This window comes from Halichoerus grypus, chromosome 1 (assembly GCF_964656455.1).
Source record: "Halichoerus grypus chromosome 1, mHalGry1.hap1.1, whole genome shotgun sequence".
Taxonomy (NCBI): domain Eukaryota; kingdom Metazoa; phylum Chordata; class Mammalia; order Carnivora; family Phocidae; genus Halichoerus; species Halichoerus grypus.
In genome coordinates, this window is record NC_135712.1 from 207,338,962 (window position 1) to 207,355,894 (window position 16,933).

General features: G+C 48.6%; 1 protein-coding gene across 6 annotated transcripts in view; it reads left to right on the forward strand.

Moving 5' to 3' along the window:
* Window positions 1-16,933, forward strand: part of CACNA1A (calcium voltage-gated channel subunit alpha1 A) — a 211,655-nt gene that overhangs the window by 97,469 nt on the left and 97,253 nt on the right. For all 6 annotated transcript variants that reach the window (XM_078054736.1, XM_078054750.1, XM_078054755.1 and 3 more), the window contains 2 exons: window positions 399-551; window positions 4,937-5,130. In XM_078054736.1, the coding sequence (XP_077910862.1) occupies window positions 399-551; window positions 4,937-5,130 (347 nt within the window). The remainder of the gene's footprint in view (window positions 1-398; window positions 552-4,936; window positions 5,131-16,933) is intronic.

Genomic DNA, 16,933 nt, shown 5'->3' on the forward strand with positions numbered 1-16,933 from the left:
CATTGACTGTCTTCCCCGTGCAGAGGTGCTGCTAGCCTTGCTGGTGCCTCTGCATGAATTAGGAAAAGACGCCCCCTCTTGGTGGGAAAAATTAGGAAAAGGCACCCCGCTCTGGGTAAAAGCTTCCCAACACCCAGGAATATGGCTTAGAAAGCAATCGATTTCCACTCCTTCCTTGCCTAAAATGTCATCAAATGAGAGCATATGTCAAATACTTTAAAAATATTTTAAAATAAGAAGTGCCTTAAAATATCAGGAGGGCTTGTTCCCATTTTATGATGACCAGCGAGTGTGGTCCCTCATCATTGCCCCACCCCCAGCCTCGCGTGTACTCTGGGTTCCTAGGGTTTGGGGTGCTTGCTCACAGAGCCATGGGGGCTCTCTCTGTGTCTTCTCAGGTTTACAAGTCGTCCTGAAGTCGATCATGAAGGCAATGATCCCCCTGCTGCAGATCGGCCTCCTCCTATTTTTTGCAATCCTTATTTTTGCAATCATAGGGTTAGAATTTTATATGGGAAAATTTCATACCACCTGCTTTGAAGAGGGGACAGGTAGGTCCAAGCAGCATGATGTGTTTTGTTTTGTTTTGTTTTCAACCTTCCTCCCTTGGGGACAAGCTCCTGGAAGGGATATGCAGGGCTTTGCTTCTTTCTCCTGGCAGCTGGGAGAACTTCCTTCCAAAGTGCTGCAGGCAAAGCTGGGGGTGAGGTAGCCCTTGGGGTCTTGGTTGTTCTAGCGCCTTGCATTGGGGTCCCCCGGAAGCTGTCCCAGGGGTAAGTGGTTTATTTGGGAAGTGATCCCAGGAAGTGCCAGCAGGGGAGTGGGGACATGAGACAGGGAAGGAAGACATCTAGTAAAGGGGTGTAGTGTTATCAAGTAGGCTACCATTGTGGGCAGCTGGGGCTCAGTCCTCAGCTCCTCAGAGCCATCCCAGTCAGGGGGCAAGGGAACCAGGGTGTTATCCACCAACTTCTGTCTGACACTGATAAGGACTGTCCCTGGGTGGGCATTAATGCCCCGGCACGGCTGGCTGACCTGCACGCTGGGCTGGAGCAGGCATGAAAGATGTTTTCAGGTGGGAGTGTGGGGGGGCCTGGCAAACAGCAGGATATGGACAGGGTGCCAGCCTCTTCCACCTTGTAACCTTGCGCGGACCGCATCCCGTGCTATGTTCTCAAGCAGGAAGAAAGGGGGCAGCCTGGTCAGGAAGGAAGGGGTCTGATTGCTTTTGGGGGGCAGTCCCCATTACCTGGAGAAAAGGAATAGAGAGGGTGGTCCTCCTGGCCTCCCCCAGAATGTGCCTTGAAGACACCCAGCTGGGAGGCATGATGCCAACAGTCAGAACCTAGCGCAAGCAGGGTCCTGTGTGAGTGGCAACTCCTCAGTGGTTGGGTCAAGAAATGGGTAGGGGGACAGGCAGAGAAAAGCCAGGAAGGCGGGAGGCTCACTTGTGGGGACTCAGCTCTGAATCAGCAGTGTGGCAGGGCGGTGTCCGCCAATATCCACACGTTCGGGGGACCCGGCAGCTTCCGGATACATTTTCCGTTAAATCTCCTGCTCCCCAAATTCCTTTGCTCTCTGGAGCCCAAGAACCAAATGGAACAGGATGAGAACAGAAGCCTGTATGTCAGTATTGGGACCACCGGCCATCTTGGTGCAGATTGGGGGGCTGGCAGCACTAATCATGGGACAAGGGAACCATGAATTCAGGGGATGGACCTAGAGTGGATGGTGAAGCTGAAGGGGATCGCCTGTGAGAAATGAAAGGGGTTTTAGGCCTGTCTCACTGGGAAGAAGATTCTGTCCGGGAGTGGCTTCCTATCCACCGTCTCCTAATGACCCCCACATGGTGGAGCCCTGGCCCCAGACCACCCCAGAGGGAAGGAAAACTCAGTAGGGAACATTTATTCAAGATGTCCTTTTTCTTCCTCCTTTTCTCTTGCTCCTCCTGACTCCTTCTCTCCTGGGCTTGTGAAGTTTGCTCAATATGGGATGTCCTAATTATTTCTTTCCCCGATGAAGAAGGTGTTAATTGAGGCAGAGCTATTTCTGCGCCTGGCCTCGTCACCCGGGCGGAAATGCAGGAGGGAGAGATACAGGACAGGGCCCCTCAGAAAAGTCAGCCAAGAGCAGAGAAACCAGGACTCCTGGAGCCTAGGTTTTGGGGTTTTATTGAGGTTTTTTTTTTTTCTTTCTAGCTAAGCAGACGCACAGCTGGCTTGGGTCTGAGTGGGGTTGTGAGGGGGCAGATGTGGGGGGAGCAGCTGGGGGGTTAGAAAGCCTCATTTTAGGAGGATGACTGAAAAGCTCGCGATTAAAAATATAAGGCGTGTGAGTAAGAGACAGATATATACAGACACCCAGGCAGCAGGTTAATTTTAAAATATATTTATAACCAAATTCCTCAGACTCTCTGGACGGTTGCTTTTCTAGAAGCAGCCCTCAGAGTGTTTCGTGATGGGGGGGCGGAGGGTTGAGGGGGGATTGAAATCAAGAGAACCACTGGGCCAAACTGCTAAGGAGAGACAGGTTTTCAGCTGCATTCCTTTATCCTCGGGAACCCAGTTCCCGCGTGCCCAGAACCGTGCCAAACACTCAGAGAAATGCAAAGGTAAAGTGGAAGGCGTTCTGCTTTCCAAGAGCCTCCAAAATCTTTTGAGGAGATAAGACTCCTCATCTGCAACCAGTTCGTAGCAATGAAGGCTGACGTGTGCTTTTATCTCCCCACCAAATATGGACGAACACTGGGGAGCTCTTGTAGCCCTGAGGAAAAGGAGGGACCAGTGTTCACTGGCTGACGTGGGGGGGCTGCAGGGGGGTGGAAACTGAACCAGACTTGGTCGCAGGGTGGAGACGGAGAAGGTTCTGGACAGAGGTGACCTTCCCAACAAACAGGGGTTCTCGTTCCTTATAGAAATCCATGCATTTTCTTCCCCCCTGCTCTGAGCCTTATGTTTAAAAGACTTTGCCTTCCAGTCTGTATTTGTTAAATAATAGCCCCCTGTACCGAATCCAGCGTGAATGAGGAAGGCATTTCCAGCCGCTTAAACTAGTGGCCAATGTGGTCATTGTTTCTTTATATCAGAACTTTGAGCAGTAGGTGTCACTTCTGAGAGTGGCAGGTGTCACTTTGCATGACCTACAGTTTCTATTTAACTGAAGCTTCAAAGGCCAATAAGATTCACGCCTTCTGTGCTGGTTTATTTCTCTCTGCTGCATGCTGAGTGGGGGTTGGGAATTTGTGCCCATAGCACATACATTGAGAGATATTTTTGTTTTGTGGAGAGCTTGAGTTTGCACACTTGGCTGTTTGTTTTCTTGGCGGACAGTGTTGCTCTCTGAAAACCTTCAGAAGTGTGACTCGCTGAATAGGGTCCTCTCGTATCCACTGCTCTGGTCCAGTGGGAACACCCCTGGGTCATTCTGTGCTCCTCTGATTCCATGGGTTCCCGGGGTCTCCCCATCAACACCTTGGAATTCAGACTCCACCTTTGGCACCCAGCCCAACTTCACCAGGAAGCTGTCTTTGGTTGCCAACAGGGCATCTGTTGGCGTGTGTCTCTTTCCTTGTGGCATTTTTACAATCTGTCTCCTGCTGTTTGGAGAGAAACTTAGCTCCTGTGCCTAAGGGTAAGTACTGTGTGTACTGGCCTCCCTCAACCCCAGAACAGCTCCCTGAGCCCAGTACCTAAGAAAGAAAGAAAGAAAGAAAAAGAAAGAAAGAAAGAAAGAAAGAAAGAAAGAAAGAAAGAAAGAGAAAAAGAAAGAAAGAAAAGGAAGGAAGGAGAGAGAGAGAAAGAAAGAAAGAAGAAAAAAGAAAGAAAACAAAAAAAGGGAGGGAGGGAGGGAAAAGGGGAGAGAAGAGGAGAGGAAAAAAGAAAAAATAGAAAAGAAAAATCAGGCTACAGAAAAACAGCATCACATGATTCACATATTTGTCCTAATGGAAGTCTGGAGAACACTGCACCCAACCATCTCACAATGTGCATGACATATTCACCCAAACCCTCTATATTAGGGTACATAAAGCACACCTCAACAGATTTTAAAGGACCGAATTACACAAAACATATCCTCTGACCACAGTGTAATCAAGCTGGAAATTGGTAACAAAAGGATAACTCTGAAAGTGTTTAGAAATTAAGAGGCATGCTTCTTATTTGTGGATGAAATGATAGGGTATCTGAGATTTGCTTTAAAAATATTCTAGTGCAGGGCAAAGTGTGGGGAGGGGATACAGATGAAACAAGATTAGCCCTGAGTTGATAAGCGTTGCAATTGGTGATAGGTACATGGGAATTCGTTATACTAGTCTATGTTTTTAAGATTTTATTTATTTTAGAGAGAGAGCGCAGGGGTAGAAGCAGAGGGAGAGGGGCAAGTAGACTCCACGCTGAGCACAGAGCCTGACACAGGGCTTGATCCCACAACCCTGAAATCATGACCTGAGCTGAAATCAAGAGTCGGACACTCAACCGACTGGGCCACCCAGGTGCCCCTATACTATTCCATTTTTGTAAATATCTGGCAAGTTTTTTTTTAATGCATCTTGGTTATCCATGGGTCAAAGAAGAAATAATAATGGAAATTGCCAAATATTGTACTTGAGCAATAATGATAATAATGCATGACAAATTTTGTGAGATACAGCTAAAGCTGCATGCAAATGGCAATTTATAGCCTTAAAAGAAAGTGAATCCATCTCAAAAGTTTAGGAAATGCACAGAAAAAGTAATAAAGCTTGGAGAAGAAATTAATAAAACAGAAAACAATGAATAGATCAACAAAGCCAAACTTAAAAAAAAAAAAAAAAAGACTGATAAATTCATTCCAATAGTCATCTTTTCCCAACAGTATTGAATCTTTACAGCCCCTTTGTCTCAGAGTTGGTTTTCCTAGCCCCTTCCCCTGACTTTTCTCCCCTTCCCTTTCATAGATGACATTCAGGGTGAGTCTCCGGCTCCGTGTGGGACAGAGGAACCCGCCCGCACCTGCCCCAATGGGACCAAATGTCAGCCCTACTGGGAAGGGCCCAACAATGGGATCACTCAGTTCGACAACATCCTATTTGCAGTGCTGACAGTTTTCCAGTGCATCACCATGGAAGGGTGGACTGACCTCCTCTACAACGTAAGTGATGCAAGTTCGGGGAGAGGTGGTTCTCCTGGACCAGCCAATTCCTGAGGCTGCATTGGAGGGACTCTGAGCCGGCGAGGTGGGGGCGGGGGGCAGGAGGCATCAGAACTTCAGGTAGAGGAGGCCATTGGGCATGGAAATCTAGAGGGCACACAGATGCTGCATAAATTTTCACTGTGCAAGTGTTTAAATATAATTTTAGATTTTTTAATATGTAAAGGTTGTGTGATTCAAAAGCCCACATGGATAAAGGAGTAATATCCTGGGATCTATACAAAGGGGCTCTGTGCTGGGACCCTCGCCGGCCCTCTGCCAGCCATACTCCCTCCCTGGAGGGTGAGGAGTCCATGGGCCTCAGGGGACATGTCTACCAGAAGCTGGCACCACCTACCCCACTTTCTAGACTGCCCTCTTGGATTATCCGGGATTCTGGAATTTTCTGCCCAAGACCGGATTCTGTGGACTTGCATGAGATTCTTCTGTGCGTCTGTTCTCCAACTGTGCCAGGTGTCCTAGGAGCATCTGTTGGCACAAATGTGGCCGGAGCTTAGATATGCAAGCAGGAGTGCCCATGCATGTGTGCATGAAGCCCCCTGCCCCCGGGCCAGACAGAGCCATGAGTAGGGGAGAAGGAAGGCCATGCATGGTCTGGGGGCAGGGCTGGCTTTGCTCACATCGTGATCCAGTGCAGACGTCTAGGTTCTAAATTCCACCCTGACCTTCCCAGTGCTTATGAAGGTATGTTTACAAAGGGGAAGCATACAGCATATTTTATTTAGTAGCTTTTAAATATTTACACAGAGTATGTGAGCCTCCATCAGCACTCTTGTCTGAGATCTTGAAAACGTTAGAGAGAGGCCCACCTGCCCCACTTGCATCTTGTTTCCTATCCCCCCACCACGTGCAACCCCTTCAGCTCCTTGGTGTATGCTTTCAGTGTTTATGCAAATATAAGTGTAATCAAATCTATATCCTCCTCCCTTTCTTACCCCAAAGTGTAACATTCTATACATGCTGTTCTATTCTGTGATTTTTTTGGGTCACATAACAATATATCCTGGAGATCTTTCCATGGCAGGACATGGAGCATGACTTCGTTCTTTTGTACAGCTGCATAGCACTCCGTTGTTTGGTGGGCCATGGTGCATTTAATCAGTTCCCCAGAGACAAATGCTTGGAGGTTCCCCATCCTCTGACATTGAACTCAGAGCTTCCATGAGCCTGCTGCATTTATGTCTTTTCATCCTTGTGCAGATATAGCTGGGGTTGGTGGTGTCCATTCCGAGAAGTGGGATCACTGGGTCAACAACTAAAGCGTATTCATAATTTTGATAGATATTCAGATGTACAGGTCTTAGAGCTGTGTCTGCCCTAAAACAGCACACCTTCCTCACCCACCTGTGCTGTGAGAGGCCCCCCAAGTCAGTCACCTGTCAGCAGCTGGAAGTGGGTGGAGTCAGGGATTCAGAATCAAACACAGGATGCCACAAGTGTAGCGACCTCATGGAGCATCCCCTGGGGCTGCTCCACACATATACCTCTGTTGACTCACGGAGGTATCCTCCCTGCCTGCTTAAATGCTGAAATTGCCAGTTAAGGTTCTGCCCATATGAGCCAGGGCTTGGCCTGCTGGGGAAGCAATACCAGGCTTCTTCCTGCATGCGGGGTTGCTGAACTCTCCTCCTGGTGGCAGTTTAGGTTTCTTGAGGAAGGTTCCCTCTTGGGGGTGGAGGGAGATTTGCAGGAACCTATCCTTTTGATCAGTGACTCATTTTAAGGTGGGGTTGAGAGTGCAGCCTGGAAGTGGATTGCAAAAGTGCCATGGACAGTTGAGCATGTCACACACTGCACAAGCCACCACATCTCAGGAGTGTAATTCGTATTGTAGACTACATAGATGTCCACCATTATTACAGTTTTTTGACAACTATAAAGAATGTAAGAAGGTATTCTAATTTGTATGAAGACCTTGTCTGAGCATAGCATCTCTAGAAACAGACCACAGATCTGAGAGATGTTCAGACTCTCTCTTGGGCCTCACTTGCAAACAGCTTGGACAAAAGGTTATGCCCAATTGGCAAAAGCTTGCTGGGGGATTTTTATGGGTTCTAGATTTTTGCTTTGCAGGGTGGTGTGACAGAAGGCTACAGAGGGAAATGAGCCCTCCTGGGAGTGAAACAGAGCTGGGGACCAGGATGGTAAGGAACTCGGGCAGAGAATGGGACTGAGGAACAGAAGCTAAGAAAATTGTGAACGTGGGAAAGGGTTGTGTCATGGGGTCGGATGTCCAGAGAAAGTGTCCAGAGGTTCAGAGGAAGACACTGGGGATGTGCTTAGTGGTGGGAGAGGAAGCATGAGCAGGACCACAAATTTCCAGAAGGTTCTCTAGTCATAAGCACCATTGTTGGAAGAGATATTTGTCCTGGAAGCTTAGAGTTGAGCTGTCTTGGGGAAAACAAGCTCAGGGGAAGTGGTGAGAGCAGAGTCAGGCACCAGACTGCCTGGGTCCCCAACCTGACTCTACCACTTCCTTGCTGTGCAACCTTGGCTAGTCACTTGGCCTCTCTGTGCCTCATTTCCACTTGTGCAGTATGAGCAGAAGCACAGTCCTACCTCACAGGGCAGGAGGACTGAGTGAGGTGGGTACATGTGAAGTGTTTAGAACAGTGCCTGGTCCTCAGCGAGCTCTGTGTAGGCCGAATTCTCCACCCTGGTAGGCACGCCTCTCAGAAACATATATGAATTTTATATCATAAAAACCCCAGCCAAGGGGCGCCTGGGTGGCTCAGTCGGTTAAGCGGCTGCCTTCAGCTCAGGTCATGATCCTGGAGTCCCGGGATCGAGTCCCGCATCAGGCTCCCTGCTCAGTGGGGAGTCTGCTTCTCCCTCTGACTCTCCCCTCTCTCATGCTCTCTGTCTCATTCTCTCTCTCAAATAAATAAATAAAATCTTTAAAAAAAAAAAAAAACCCAGCCGCCCCTGAGGAAGTAGAGTGAGCTGTGGGGTCCCACTTTATTCCCCACCCTCACCCTCACCCTACTGGTAGCTGCTACTAACTCTGAGTCGCCTTCTAGAACTTTACATGTACTTACATCCCACCGTCATCCTGTGGGTAGAAACCCCAGCAGTGTTGTGGGCCTGATGTGAGCCTAGAGCAGTAATAAAATACCACAAAGTGGTGGCTAAAACAACAGACATTCATTGTCTTGCAGTCTGGGTGCCAGGAGTGCCCTGTCAAGGCTCTGGCAGGGCCAGGCTCCCTCTGAAGGCCCTAGGGGAGGATCCTTCTTGGCCTCTTGGAGCTGGTGGCTGCCAGCAATCCTTGGCATTCCCTGGCTTACACATTCTCTGTCCTCCACTTGAATATCCCATCTTCACATGGTTGCCTTCTTATAAAGACACCAGTCATGTTGGATTAGGGCGCCCCCTACCCCAGCACCATCTCGTCTTAACTAATGACCTCTGCCATGCCCTGATTTCCAAATAAGGTCACATTCTGAGGTCCTGGGGGTTAAAACTTCAACATACCTTTTGGGGGGGTGGGGAATACAATTCAATCCATAACACCTCCCAAATAAACTACTGGACCTGAACCCTTGTCTGGGGCTTCTCAAATTAAGACACACACTTAATACAACCATTAGAGCGTCTCATTGCCAAAGGCAGGGGCTAAGGTGACTACCTTTGAGTTTCTGCTGCTGAGGACAGAGCTGTTGCTTTTCCAGGCATCTGGGCCCTGCTCTTGTGTTCTGCCCTCTGCCGCCTCAATCCATCCGGCCACAGGCAGCCACAGGGTCTGGAATCTTTGTCCTCTGCATTTATGCTAGAGCCGAGGCCTCACTAGCCTCTGGCAGGTGAAACCCATGGGGAGAGAGTCCAGATGCACCAGCTCCAAGTGTCTTAGAATCCATGGGCTCAGATGCCAGATGGAGGCCACCTGCCTGGGTGGACAGTGCTTTACAATCCCAACATCTCGTTTCTTTTCTCAGTATCATTGAAATCCATTCATGTATTCAGTAACTGTTGAGCACCTACTGTGTGCTGGGAAATGGGCAGGTGAACGGCGGCGGCGGGGGTGGGGGAGGGGACCCACCATTAAGAAGACAGACAAAAATCCCCACTCAGAGAGAGGAGATGGACAGAAACAATAAACATGATAAATAATAAACTGCTCGTACAGCGGGACATAGACAGTAAGCAAATGCATAACAGGGGACATGGTGACATGCCCTGTGAGGACAAAAGAGCACAAGAGGAAGGTGGGGCTAGTCTAGGTCAGGCAATCAGGGAGGGCTCCTCCGAGGAAGTGGCATTTCCAGAGAGAAGGAGAGCTCCAGGCAGATGTTTGTGGGAGAGCATTGTTGGCAGAGGGAATGGCAGCAGCTCACCTACACGGCATGTTCAGCCTCCTTCCAGGTTTTCCCAGGTTTGAGTTGTTCCTTTTCTTTTCTGCTTGGCTTCCTGGTTAAATAAAGTGCCTTCTGGAAAAAGCCTAACCTCAACTAATCAGCAGTGCTGTCAAAGGTTCATATCAGGATGTGCATCTCAGCATTATTTGTAAAAATAGAACAAAATTGGAAGCAACTGGTTCAGTACCGTATGGTCCTTTCATATGAGGGAATATTACGTCGTCATTAAAAAGCATCTGTTGGGAGAATATTTACGGATGCTTACTGAATATTTACGGAAATACTGTATAATGATGAGTGGGGGGAATTGATTTTTTTTTTTTTTTAAAGAATCAAGGTGGGGTAAACCTTATGTCTTGGCTCCGGCCACCATTACAAAATAGCATCCACCGGGCAGCTTCAACAACAGAAACTCATTTCTCACAATTCTGGAGGCTGGACCCAGGGTGCCAGCACAGTGAGGACTCTCCACCTGGCTTGCGGACAGCCGCCCTCTTGCTGCCTCCTCACACAGTGGGGAGAGAGACAGCTAGCTCTCTGGTGTCTCTTCTTATAAGGACACTAACCTCATCGTGGGGGCCCCACCTGTGTGACCGCATCTAACCCTGACCACCTCCCAGAGGCCCCGCCTCCTAATACCATCACACTGGGGGTTAGGGTTTCCACATGTGAACACAGGGGCCGGGATGCACTTCAGCCTGTTGCACCTTCTGATCTCAAGTGTGTACATTTGAAAATGTACGTTAGGAAAAGAAAGACTGGAAGACACTCTACCAAGATGGCGTCTAGGTAGTGGGGTTCAGGAATCCTTATCTTCCCAATACTTCTCTGTATTATCAAATTTTCTACTGTGAGCACAATTATAATCAGGAAAAAAATATATTTAGACTTGTCTTTTTATAGATTTAAGAGAAAAAAAAAGAGATTTTTGGTCATTATGACAAATGGGGAAGGAGCGGGGGACAAATATTTCCGGGTGTGTCCATGGTGTGCTGGCTGCTTTTATCTATGTCACCTGTCCAGAGAGAGTCCACACCAAAGGCTTGATTGACATAGCCATAATCAATGGTCATTCTTATTTGTTTTATTATCACATAAACAAAGTAAGTGAAGAAAAAACATATCTTCTTTATGGAAGAATTCCATTTAATATATGCAGACACTCTCCCTCCAGAAGCAGAGCTGAATTCCCTCATTGGAGGGTGGGCTGGACTTAGTGACTCACTTCTGAAGAGTAGACTAGGGAAAGGGGAGATGAAGTCATTTTACAGTGGGGAAACCTAGCAGACACCACCTTAAGCAAGCGACCAAAGTCGGACTCCCCTTCCCCGGGTGAATGTGTAATCGTGTGACCCTTGACGGATGTGAGGAGCAGGGGACCTCACCTCTGGTTTCCTTCCCCAAGACTCACAATCCCTGTGTAATCATGAGCAAAACATCAGACAAACCCAAACCCGGCGTTCTGCCGGGTAGCTGGCCAGTCCTGTCCCAGACTGTGAAGGTCATGATATATACAAGGGAGGACTGAGAAATTATCACAGACCAAAGGAGCCAAAGGACATATGACAACTGGATGCAATGTGGGGTCCTGGAACAGAAAGGGGACATCAATCGGAAACCTGATGAAATTCAAATAAAGTTAGGAGTTTGGTTTATAAATAACCCGAGGGGTAGAGGTTACTATCCCCCATTTTACAAATAAGAGTCAGAGGTTGAGAGCGTGACCTGAGGTTGGCAGCCCGGGAGTGGCGGGACCAGGTGCCCTGAACTGAACCCAGGGAAAGAGATAGGGGGGAAGGGAGGAAGGGAGGGAGGGAGAGCAGTTTAATTTTTTTTTAAGATTTTATTTATTGATTTGCAAGAGAGAGCATGAGCAGGGGGAGAGGCAGAGGGAGAGGGAGAAGCAGGCTCCCCACTGAGCACAGAGTCCAACGCAGGGCTTGATCCCAGGACCCCGGAATCATGACCTGAGCTGCGGGCAGCCACTTAACTGACTGAGCCACCCAGGAGCCCCAAGAGAGCAGTTTAATTTTTAAAGGAGTAATTGCTTAAAACTCTCTTTAAAGTCTGGGGCAGAAAAGGTAGACTGGGGAGCAGAAGAGCCTACATTAGACACTTCAGGGATTCTTTCTGGTTTTTGTGTTATTGAGATACAAGTTTGAGAGGTACAGGATGATGATTTGACAGACGCATACTGCGCAGTGAGTTTAGTTAATATCTGTGACCCGATAGAGTTGCCCAAACTTGGTTTTTTGCCCCTGGTGGTGGTGGCGGCATGGGAAAGCTCAGGAGGGCTATGCTGAGCCAAAGCAGCCTGGAAGCAGCATGTGGGTGACGAGACGTGCCCTCTCTTGATGGATACCAGGGAGGGCAGGTGGAGAGGCAGGGGTCCTTAACCAGGACCCGTCATGAACAGCAGGGGAGTCCTGGCAGGACCAAGGCTTCCTGAGTTCATTTTTGGCTGCCATTTGCTGAATTTACCGGGTGCCGCCCATCTTCTTGTACTGTCGATCAATCTATAAAACAACCTTGTGCAAGAGGCATTTTTAGACCCATCTTCCAGATGATGAAACCGAGGCCCACAGGGATAAAGCGACCTGCCAAGGCCCCATAGCCAAGCGTGGTGAAATCAGGATTCAAACCCAGCACTGGGAACTAATCATCACACCCCCCTCCCCTCTGTTTGACTCTCCCCTTCTGTTCCTTCTCCCCCTCTGTCTTTGTGTCTCTTATGTCATGTCTGTCTCTGTCTCCTTCTCCTCCTGTCTTCTTCTCTTTCTCCCTCTCCCTCCCCCCTCTCTGCTTTTCTGTCTGTCTCTCTCACTCTGTTTCTCTCCATCAGTTAATGTCAGTTAGGAAAGCAGCGAGACTGTGCTTGGTTTATGATTATAAATGTCTGCCCCTTGACAAATGGTCACTCGTGCTTGAAACTGATCTTTGACCTAAACCCTTTTTTATTCATAGATGCTCCTTTTGGCCAAAATCAAAGCATCAAAACTGGGGGGACTTTGGATCACGCATTCATTCAACAAACATTCATTGAATGCCTCCTATGTGCACGCACTCTTCCAGGCACCCAGGATATGCAGTAAATGGAAGAGACAAAAATCCCTGTTTGGGGGGAGTTGACATTTTAGTGGAGGAAGCAGGTGATCAACAACATAATTAAGAGATTATATATGTATGTGTAAAGGGCAGAGAGTATCGTAAATATTTTAGGCTTGGCAGGTCATACTGTCTCTCTCACAACTACTCAATCTGCTATCCTAACACAGAAACAGCCACAGAAAAAATACATAAGGGAATGGGCATGGCTGTGTACCAATAAAACCATAATTTACAAACACAAGTGGCTAGGCCATGGGCTGAACTTTGAGGACTCCTGTGTAAGAGGGGAAAGAGAGCTTAAGGAGAAAAATTAAGCAGGAGAGGGGCTGTGGATTTTCAAAGTGAGGGGTTGCAGTTCTTCTAATAAGCCCTGAAGGAGGTGAGGGGGCTGCCATGCAAGTATGCTAGGGAAGAGAGATCCAGGCAGACAGGATAGCCAGTGCAAAGGCCCTGGGGCAGGAACGTTCCTGGCATTTGTGAGGAGCAGCAACGTGACTCATGTGGCTGGTGGGGAGTGAGTAAAGGCAAATGAGGGAGCTGGTGAGGCCAGAGGAGGTGACAGGACCGGACAGGCAGAGAGGCTATGTAATTTATCATCCAAACTGGGACAATTTTGAGAGCAAATAGGGAAAGGAAAACTCAAAAAATAATTAACAGGCATTGCATGATCTACAATGGGTATAAACTGGGACATACGACCTCCCTCACGGCCACTGTGGGACCTTGGCTCTTTCATGGTCAAACCCACACCATTTTTATCCAGTATGCTGGGGAATTGGGTGTTCTCCTGAGCTGAGTATTTTTTTTTTAAGATCCTTTATACTTTTTCTGAATGAACCATGCTCAAAAAATTAGAGGAAAATAAACCATAAAACAGAAGGCACTTAAGAATTTTACTGGGACTCAGCCATTAATTTGTTTGATGAGTATTTATTGAACGCTTGCTAAGCGCCAGGTGCCGCGCTAGGCACTGGCAGTGCTGGGATGAATCAGTCTCTCCTTAAAGGCTCTCACGGGCCAACCATTATAAATATAAAATACTATGAAAGTGCAGCAAAGAGGTGAAGTAGAAAAAAAATTGCTCTGTTGCAAGCCAGAAGGACAGTTCTAGCCCCAGCTGTGCCATCCACACCCCGTGCGAGCTGGCGAGTCACGTTGCCTTCCTCAGCCTGGTTCCCCCATCCACTGGGTATGGAAACTGTGGGAATCAAGGGGTATTTTGTTGGCTCAAAAGTGCACTACTAAAATGACAGTGGTTGTCTTGCCTGCCTCTTTGTTCCCAGGGAAATAGCCTGATCACTTGGACCTGAGATAAATACAGTCTCCTGTCCATGGTATTATTTTTTTTTAAAAGATTTATTTATTTATTGAGGGGGGAGGGGCAGAGAGAGAGAGAGAGAATCTCAAGCAGACTCCCCACTGATCATGGAGCCTCATGAGGGGCCCCATCTCCCGACCCTGAGATCATGACCTGAGCCAAAAATCCAGAGTCAGATACTTAACCAACTGAGCCACCCAGGCGCCCCTGTCCTTGGCATTATTTAAACAACCCACCCCAGAGACCTCAAGATTATGTGCATTCATCATGCCAACAATGCTTAGGAAGCACCTACTGTGTGCCAGGTGCTGTTCTGGGTGCTGGGGAGGTGACGTTTTAGGGACAAAGACAGTCTACAAACAAGCAAATGTATAAATTGACAAGGTGATTCAGAGAACAAAGCATGCCAGGAAGAGAATGGATGTCTGGCAATGCTGGAGGGAGGGGCTAGTCCTTTGGGTCAGGAGGGCTGGGAAGGCTTCTCTGAGCCAGGCACAGTGGAGCTGAAGGCTGAGTGACGAGGAACAATCAACCACACCAAGATCGAGGGGACACTGGGCTCCAGGCCGAGGCTCAGAGAACAGAAACAACTAGCACATTGTAATCTTGAACTTTACCCTTTGGTATACCAATTTCTCCATCAGACATACTGGAGACATTCTTTTTCCCCACTTGCCTCATGAGATCCATAGAAGGATCAATGAGAAAGTGGCATTTGAGAAAGACCTGAAGGGGATGAAGGAGCAAACCAAAGAGATATCGTGGTGTATCAGCCAGGAAAACTATGTGATGCTGCAGTAACAAACATCCCCTGTGACATTAACAACAAATCTCTTTTCTTGCTCACACTACGTTCCAGTGTAGGTTGGCAGTGGGGGAGAAGGGGCTGTGCTCACCATCGTCACTTGGGAGCCAGCTAATAAAGCAGCTAGGACATTGCCACTTGCTGTCCCAAATAGAAAGAAAGCCCCGAGGACCCCATGCTGACAGTTCAGTGCTCCAAATGGCACGGCTGTCTCTACTCACTCCTTATTGGTCAGCACTCATCACGTGGCCCTCAGCCAACCACAAGGGGACTGGGACGGGCCATCTCACCATATCATCAGAAATATTTAGTGACAGCACTAATAAGAAATAGTGTTCCAAGCACTGGAACTCTTCGAGCCTTTGGAAAAAAGACAGGACTCTTAAGAACCCGTCCTTTTCAGTATTACTGATTATGACAGGTGAACAAGTTTCCATCCTCCTTCATTTCCCCAAACCCAGACTCATGCACACACCCGCCCTTTACCTGAACTGCCAAAGGAGGTCAGACCCAGAAGGGAAGGTTTGGGCTCCCCACATTCTCTGCTATCAGAATAGCTGTGGCAGGTCTAGCCTTTCTTCTTGGGAAACATAGTTCCCATTTTGCTCCCAAGCAGACCTCAGGGAAAGCCCACCTCCTAATCAAAAACTGCACCCACCCCTCTGCCAACTTCTTCTCCATGAGTTGTTGGCTCTAGAGCATGGAATTGAATAATTTGGGCCATGTTGGAAGGAGAACAAGTTCTCCTTCAGTCCCAGGGAGAAAAGCAGACAAGGGAGTGGGGGAGGGAGGACAACTTGGGAACTGAGGATGCAGGCTATGTGGGGAACTTGGACCCACCTCTCATTCAGTCCTTCCACAAACATTTATTGAGCACTGCTTGCATGCCTGGCATTGTGCTAGGGAATATAGCAGTGAACAAACAAACAAACAAACAAAAGGCAGAACGTCCTTGCCCCTTGTGGAACTGACATTCCAGCTGGGGAGATGGACAGTGAGCAGGAGAAATAGGTAAAGTGTAGAGAGGGTGAAGTGCTAAGGGAAAAGATGGAGCAGGAAATGGGATTAGAAATGAAGGGCCATCAAAGAAGACCTCCTGGAGAAGGTGGCATTTGAGCAAAGACCTGAAGGAGAGTGAGGGAGGAGCCATGTAGGAATCGGGAGGAAGAGCCTTCCAGGCAGGGGGAGGAGCAGGTGCAAAGGTCCTGAGGTGGGACTATGCCTAGTGCATCTGAGGAGCTGAAAAGAGCATGTGGCTGGAGCAGAGTTATCCAGGGGCAGAGTGACAGGGGCATGGGGGGGGGTTGGGGTACCTCTGCCATTCAGTAGCTCAGGGACCATATTCGTTTTCTGTGGCTTCCATCACAGGGAGGTTAGAAGTTGGAGACTAAGATATCACCAGAACCGTGCTCCCTCTGAGACTCAGTAGAATCCTTCCTCGCCTCTTTCTGGCTTCTGCCGGTGGCCGTTGACCCTGGGCTTCCTTGACTTCTCTCCACACTCTGCCTCCGTAGCCACGTGGCTGTCCTCTCCCCTGCGTGTCCCAGTCTCCACCTGGTGTTTTCCTCTTCCTTAAAAGGACACCAGTCATATTGGATGGGAGCCCCCCATCATGACCTCACCTTAACTTAATGGTAGCTGCAGAGACCTATTTCAATTAAAGTAACATTCCCAGGTCCCGGGGTTATTACTTCCAACACATCTTTTGGGGAGACACAATGCAACCCAGAACGGACCTTGGGCATGGAACTTTATCTCTCCTTATCCTCCCAGGAAGATGGGAAGGATTGTGAACCACCTTTTGGGGTCCGTGAGAGGATTAACTGAGCTCAGGTAGGCTGAGTGCCTGGCATTGGGTATGTCTGTTATTAGGCTGGGCAGCATGTCATGGGCCAAAGGGTCCTAAGCCTGTTGGGGAGCTGGGTTGTGGGCAGAGTCTGAGATGGACGGGCTGCCTCAGTTCTGAGGGGCCTCTGCTGTTTCTCCCTGTTCCATCCCGCCTCTCTCCCCCCACCTGCTCTGTCCCCATCCCAGACCTGTTTCCTGAGATGGCCCAGACTTTTTCTTGTGTTGGCTGGTGCGGGCTTTCTCTCCCTGGACTATATTTAGCCTAAGAAATAGGCATGAGAAGCCTCAGCTGCTGCAGCACTGGAAAGG